Source organism: Astatotilapia calliptera, chromosome 4 (genome assembly GCF_964374335.1).
Source record: "Astatotilapia calliptera chromosome 4, fAstCal68.1, whole genome shotgun sequence".
NCBI classification, from domain to species: Eukaryota; Metazoa; Chordata; class Actinopteri; order Cichliformes; family Cichlidae; genus Astatotilapia; species Astatotilapia calliptera.
This window is the reverse complement of record NC_137425.1, coordinates 30,029,794-30,037,429: the sequence shown is the minus strand read 5'-3', so window position 1 is coordinate 30,037,429 and position 7,636 is coordinate 30,029,794. Positions and strand designations below refer to the sequence as shown.

General features: G+C 40.6%; 1 protein-coding gene across 1 annotated transcript; it reads left to right on the top strand.

The window, feature by feature from the left end:
* Positions 1-3,825: 3,825 nt before the first annotated feature.
* LOC113009248 (uncharacterized) lies at positions 3,826-5,918 on the top strand. Its single transcript, XM_080301039.1, has 2 exons — positions 3,826-4,989; positions 5,171-5,918. The coding sequence occupies exons 1-2, from the start codon at positions 4,237-4,239 to the stop codon at positions 5,705-5,707; spliced, it is 1,290 nt and encodes a 429-aa protein (XP_080157165.1). The 5' UTR covers positions 3,826-4,236; the 3' UTR covers positions 5,708-5,918.
* Positions 5,919-7,636: the final 1,718 nt, after the last annotated feature.

Below are 7,636 nucleotides of genomic sequence, written 5' to 3'. Positions count from 1 at the left end.
ACCTGCAGGACGCCGGCCCTTGAGGCCTGGAGTTGGACACCCCTGGTTTAGTGGAATGAAATAGAGCCAGGTCATTCATGTAAAGTCACTGGTGCAACTTTTGCTTTGGAAAAACTTGCGGATGGTTCTTGCTGTTGTTTGATACTGGCATAGATACTGGTAGTAATAAATACAGAAATAACAACCCGATAAACTCAACAAAGTTAGCAATTAAATTTTTCATAACAGCTGACACATTTCTTGAAAACTCCTTCCCGTTTCACTTAATTGCAAACACAAAACTACATTTTCAAAATGCATTTACAGAATGTCTCCTGGGAAAATAAAGTAATTACATAAAAGCTGTTTTATCTTTGCTCATAGATACAGTGTTTTTAGATTGTACAGTGAGTATATAAATACCACTGCTGAGCAATCATTGAACAGTAAACAAGGTAAATAAGTATTTAGAGCAAGTCCACTCTAGTCCATGTATCCATCTTATATTTCTACAAAGTATACATACACTATACAGTTAATATTCAAGATCATAATGGCCACAAAGAATCTGTTGAGACTGGTTTTCTACTTATTGAGCTGCCTCTCTTAGGCATAATATAAAAAAATGTTTTTACAATTGTATTGTACTTCTCATATGACTTGAAGATTTATCAATTTTCTTATGCAATACATAGTAAAACAAGCAATATATGTGCTGCATTAGAAAAATTGAGAAATGATTAAAGCCACTTTCATGAGAGAACTAGAACATGAGACGCATATTCTTATGTAGAGTTAGGTGTAGAGTTGGATTTCAGAAGAGCAAAAGAGTGTTTTTAGGATTCTAAAAGTGAAAGACTGAAAACAGGTTGTTAATGTGACAGCAAATTCAGACTTATGTTGAAAGTGATTTAATGTTACCAGTAAGATTGCTGCCTTAACTTTTACAATGTTACACTCCTTCAATCAGAATCAGAATCAGAATACTTTTTCTGATTCAATGACATGAAACCAATAAGTTCATATGTTGTCAGATTAATAGAAAACAATGCATGTGTGAAAGGGGCTTACTGAGTCTCTGATGGATGTTCCCTCTGTGTGCACACGTCTTCTCTACAAACATCTGTCCTTTGCTACAGAGCAACTGTGGGTGGGTGTGTTTGTGTGTGTGACTGAGGGAAAGGTTGATGAGACCAGACTGACCACCTGCTCACTGACAGAAGTAAAGACACACAGCGACATTTCATAATCCTGAAAACCTCATTCACATTACTGCTGGAGGGAATAATGTGAATGCACGCACACACACACACACACACACACACACACACACACACACACACACACACACACACACACATAGTCATCACATTGCTGAGGGATGTCCCTGCCTTTGTGTGTCCCTTCCCTTGTCAATATGAGGGTTATTGATGAGACAGCACAGCAACAGACCTCAGTGAAAGAGGGACTCCTCCTCTCCCCCAAACATTCACCACACCAGCACAGCATTGTTTTTACACTTTTGTGGGAAATGTCTTTAAAACATTCGGAAATAACCACTGATTGTATTTTTTGTCTCAAAACTTGGACTCAGCACTCACCTTGACTTATATTCTGTTGGAGCCAGTCTCAAGTAGTTCTTCTGCAGTTTTTGGTAATTTTACGTTCATGTTTACGTTACGTTCGTGCTTTGTTAATGCAGTGCAGGTCCAGTAAAAGTACGAGGAAGATGCAGTGTACATTTCTATCTGCAGAAGCTTACTGCTAGCAAGGTTGTAAAACTGTGCAAATATATATTTCCGTTGAAAGTAATAACTCCCAATTTTAAAGCAATTGGCAGAGTCATTTTGAGCCAAAAACAATTTAAATGTTAAATTAATCTGTAGTGATGTGGTCTGTCTTGGTGAAAAGAGACCTGAGTGTTAAAGTGAAGCTGTTTATTTACCATTCAATCTATGACCCTACCTATGGTCACAAGCTTTGGGTAGAGAACAGAAGACCGAGATTGGAGATATAACAATGGATTGAGCTTCTCCAAAGAGTGGTTGGTCTCTCCCTTAGAGATAGAGGTAAGAGTGGAGTCTATCTAGAGGGGCACAGGGTAAACCTGCTACTCCTCCACATCGAAAGGAGTTGAGGTGATCACACAAGGATACCTTACAGGCGCCTCCAGTGTGAGGTCTTCTGGGCATGTTGTCCCTGGAGAAGAGGCTAAACCTAGGACATGGCGGAGAGATTATATCTCTCATCTGGCCTGGGGATGCCCCAGTGTACCCCCAGATAAGCTGGAGGTGGCTGCTGGGGAGAGGGAGATCTGGATTTCTCTGATTAGGCTCCTGCCCAGGATGACTAGACAAAAAAGATAGATAGATGTTATTTCTTCTATACACCTGTGGATGTACTGATTTCTCACTGACTCCACTTTGCTACCGAAAAGAATCCAGTATCTTCACTGCTACACAGAAAAAAGTAACTGTTGGTAATAAATAATGAGAAGTTAATTTTCAAAATTGTAAACAAATGTGGTTTTAAGCTTATGATGTTTCCAAGGTATAACTTGGTTTAACACAGTAAACCGAACCTGTCCATTACAGATGCTGCGGCGTCTGTGATTTAAAGTGACCAGTCACATTAGGATCCCATTTTCTTTGAGCTTTGTCAAAAGTCAGGTTATTTCCAGCAAGCAGAATTCAGCTTTGACAGCAGAGTTGCCTGCATTAATCTGCTGCAGTGCTCACAAAGAAGCCACTTGTGGGCATGAGTTGCTGAATTTATGGGCAAGGAATTTAATTGCATGAGTAGCAATGAATACCTGCACCTCTGAAATGAAATTATTTGCTTGTGATTATGTTCTTTTTTCTTGTATGCAACACTTCCATACACCCTGTCTGTTTCTTTCTCTCTGCCAGGTGTTGTTCAGAACTTCTTCAGTACACTGAAAGAGCAGAAGCATTCAATTATACAAACTACTTCTTCAGTGTCTTTCTTCTGCATTCTCTCCATTCTATCTCACACACACACACACACACACACACACACACACACACACACACACACACACACACACACACACACACACACACACACACACACACATACACAAAGGTTTGAATTAAGTTAAAAGCTTCCAGCTGACTGCTATACAGGAAGTCAGATGAATTCACACACTCATCCGTCTTCCGCACTGCTCACACATTCACACATATGCGCATTCACAGTGCATATGCATTCACACAGTGCATTCACACACACAAACATTGCAGTCATTGCAGTCACATACACATTGGTACCAGTTTTCACACATTCACTGTTTCCACATGCTGTTGGTGGAAGATGTGCCAGAGCATCTGCCTTTTTCTTTGTGTGCAAGCCAATAATCTGGAATCAGTAAGTAACGGTTTCCTCACTGCTCAGTGGTCAGCAGATTGGAGTCTGTTCCAGACCGAAAACTGCTCTACCAGAAAGGAGCTACTGAACATGTTGGGATTCAGGTGAGTTTATTGATAAGATAAGATAAGATAAGATAAGATAAGATAAGATAAGATAAGATAAGATAAGATAAGATAAGATAAGATAAGATAAGATAAAACTTTATTAATCCCTCAGGTGGGTTCCTCTGGGAAATTCGGTTTCCAAAAGCACAGCACCGACAGAAGTTACAGTTACAGAATATTATATATATATATATATATATATACACAAACACACACACATATAAATACAGAGACATACTGTATATAAATAAAATATACGAAGGGGATAAATAGAATAAATAGGAATAAAAATAAAAATACAAGTGAATTGCACATTTCAAGTATTGAGGTCTATTGCACCATTGGCTATTACAGTTTTTGCCCGTTGCTTGAACACTATAAACCCATGCTCAGACTAAAGTAACACAACGTGAAGCTTTTGTTACCATACCTCAAACACATGTACCCATACCTTAAACAAAAGCGCTGCTTTGCACCCCAGTACCAATTATGCAACACTCCTACTCCTTTATGCAACACACCTACCCCTTTATGCAACACACATGGTCCTGCATGCTACACTCTATTTCATACATAAGACACTTCGCTCACAAAATGAAATTTCAGGGTGCCATTCGGAAAACACATGTATCCAAAATACAAAACACATCGGATAATTGCAACCACTCAAATATACACCTGAAGGCACGTACTTGCAAAACCGAACACCAATTAGCCAACTACAAAAAGCCCTCAGCGTAGCCATTTCAAGAACTTTGCAAGCATGGATGGAGGGAGAGCAAGAGGAAGAGGAAGAGGAAGAGGTAGAGGAAGAGGTAGAGGAGGAGGAGGCCGAAGAGGCCATGCACGGACCCATATTTCTGATGAAATAAGAGCAACTTTGGTGGACCATGTCATCAACCATGGCCTGACTATGAGGGAAGCTGGGCAGAGAGTCCACCCACATCTAAGCCGCTTCACAGTGGCATCTGTAATACGAACATTCCGACTAGAAAACAGGTATGTCTTCACCTCCATACCTTCTGCTCTACTCAGATGGTTCCATAGCACTGTTCTACAGTATATCACATTACCATATCAAGTGTACGGGGTGCTAATGCTCCTTTTGCAGCCAAAGTGGCTGATTCCTCATATTGAAGTACAGTGTTGTACAGTGGATGACACAGTACATACAGTAAAGTACTGTATGAAAAATAAGCAAACCGATGACAATATGTGGTTGTATTCCTCCAGAATGACCCGAAGACCTTCTGGGGGTGGACGGCAACGCCTGTTCACACAACAGCAGGAACTTGCCGTTGTGGACCTAGTGAGGGCAGACAATGCCATCCGTCTCCACCAGCTACGACGGACAATACTTGCAGACAGGCGAGTGTTCAGCAACATAGACCATGTGAGCATCACCACCATCAGACGCATCTTGGGTAAACACAGCATCACCATGAAGCAGCTCTACAGAGTCCCATTCGAGAGGAACAGTGACAGGGTCAAAGGACTTCGAGCTGAATATGTACGGGTACGTGTAACTGTCCCTTACATTTACAATAGAGTATTGGTGAAGTCCAGTAGCAGCTGAATATGTACCATATCAGTACCACATGGATCTATTCTGAGAGCTACACAGGTACCTGTGTGATGGGGTGAGGGTGCTGTATGTGTAGCACTGTAGTACAGTGACATGTTCCCCTTTTTTTCAGAGGATCATGGCCATGGATGGAGCTGCACAGCCTCATGAATACATTTTCATTGATGAAGCTGGATTCGACCTGAGCAAAACAAGACGACGGGGTCGTAATGTGATTGGCCACAGGGCAATTGTGCACGTCCCAGGGCAGCGCGGGGGAAACATCACATTATGTGCTGCCATATGCCTTCGAGGACTTCTGCACCATCATGCAATGCTAGGTCCATACAATAGCCAACACATACTCACATTTCTAGATGCTCTCCATAACATAGTTGTACAGAACGGACCAGATCAGCCCAGGTTTGTGGTGATATGGGATAATGTCAGTTTCCATCGGGCTGCTCTGGTCCAGGCCTGGTTCACCGACCACAATCAATTTGAGGTGGTATACTTGGAACAGGCCTGCGGCGACATTGAGGTGACAGCGATCCATGGATGGTTTCGGCATGCAAGAGGGTATTTTCCCCGGTGCCTAGCGGGAGAGGACATAGCTTGCGATGTTGATGAGGTCCTGTGGCCAGACCCCAACAGACGGCGGGATCCATGAGCCCACTTATGCACACTTGTCATGGTTTTTTGTGTTTACAGTATAGTGTTTTTTCTATTGCAGTATTATTGTGTTGTGGTTTTTTTTTTTTTTGCTTCATCTGAATTCATGGTACTGCGATGTACACTATTGAGTAGGTCTATTTGCGTTTTTGGTTGTTTGGAAATGTGTCTCCTGTAAATGTGCCTTCTGAATACACAATGGAAATCAAGGACTGCAGTGTTTTATGTAAAGAAGACTAGTGTGTTCCCCCTGATCTGTAAGTGTTTGCATATGATGCAAGTATGTGTCATTTTGTCAACAGAGTTACATTTTGACAGAGGAATGTTAGGTTTTGACAGCAGAGTTTAGGTTTTGGGAGTGGAGTTTCATTTTGGCACAGATGTGTATGGTATATTTCCCAGTGTTGTGTCGTGTTTACTTGTGTTTAGAGTTTTGGCACAATGAGCGACGTTTTGCCAAATGTGTTCAAGCAACGGGCAAAAACTGTAACAAAAATATTGCACAAAAGGTATTGCACAGTGAGGTGAAGAGGCACTACAGCTTAGTTGTTCCCCCCTCCTAATGTTTTTGATGCCATCTTGTATATGGTCACTTTGCAAATATAGCTAGACTAGACCTCACATTAAAATGGTGTCATAATGGGTTCAAGCCATTTATGTGTTTTCAGCATTTCACATTTGTTCAGATTAACTTGGTTTCAACTGGCAACCACTGGAACTGAAAAGTAAATAAACACTGTTATTTAGCTAGTTGTTAGTTGTCAAGTGAGGTTTATTTTTATCATGGAGTGAGTTTCTAGTTATTTTTTTGACTATCTTTCTCCTGAAAAACAGAAAGACAAGATTCAAAGTGTTCTTCCTCTTTAACTAATGAACAGAATGGACTCTGTTTAGGGTGAAAAGGGTTGCCAGTTTGACTGCATGTTACTGTTTCAGAATACAACTGCCTGCTGTGTGTGTGTGTGTGTGTGTGTGTGTGTGTGTGTGTGTGTGTGTGTGTGTGTGTGTGTGTGTGTGTGTGCTTTAGTGTGAGTGTGACTCAGGCATTCAGCAGGGCTGCAGAGACCAGTAGACAAGCTGCACCACAGGGGTTTACCTGCCTCAGGCTATTTCTGGACTTCTGGATGAAGTTTGTGCCCCATCACCAGGCTGCTTATCTTTAATGAGGAGTACAGACGTTTCACCAGTACATGCAGTGCTGAATGGATCACTTTGAAAAGCATTTTGATATCACTGGCTTTTATTTTGTCTGTATTATTTTGTTGTACTGCATCAACTATTGAAGCAAGTATGTAAGATTCTGTTGAGCTGGGAGAAAAAAACCTTCCTATATCAATATAGGCAAACATCAATAATACAATAAAAAAAAGTATATATATATTAGGGGTGCAACGATACACAAAATTCGAGATTCGATACTTTGGTGTCACGGTTCGATATTTTTTCAATAAAAAAATGTTCATGCCTTTTTAATTTGTCATTTATTAAAATTATAAAAATATATTTTAACTCAAAAATACAGTTTTTAAATTTAATGTTGTTGAAACAAAAAAATAATAAAAAAAAAATCTATCTGATCGAGAAATCACTCATCTTTGGAAAAGAGGGTTTATTACAGAGAAATGGCTCTTTCCAAAATAAAAGCTATACTATACGCTTCTTCTGGGCTATATTCTCAGCAGCATATTAAACATATCAGGTCCCCATAAGGAGAATCATCATCTTGTTGTTTTTGTCTGCTTCCATTTGTCTTTGCACTAGGATGATGTCGGCGTAAATGTGCAGTCATATTCGTTGTTCCCACTAGTGCTGTCAGTGTTAATCTCGTTAAAATGACATTAACACTATAACGCGGCAAAACTCCGTTAACAGAGACCATGGCTCAGGGGGTTGGGAAGCTTATCTGTAACCGGAAGGTCGCCGGTTC

Bases quoted from the DNA above. Each gene is read 5' to 3' on its own strand.
- LOC113009248 (XM_080301039.1), top strand. From the start codon at position 4,237: ATGGATGGAGGGAGAGCAAGAGGAAGAGGAAGAGGAAGAGGTAGAGGA. The intron at 4,990-5,170 runs GTACGTGTAACT...CCTTTTTTTCAG, and splicing joins TTCGAGCTGAATATGTACGG to AGGATCATGGCCATGGATGG.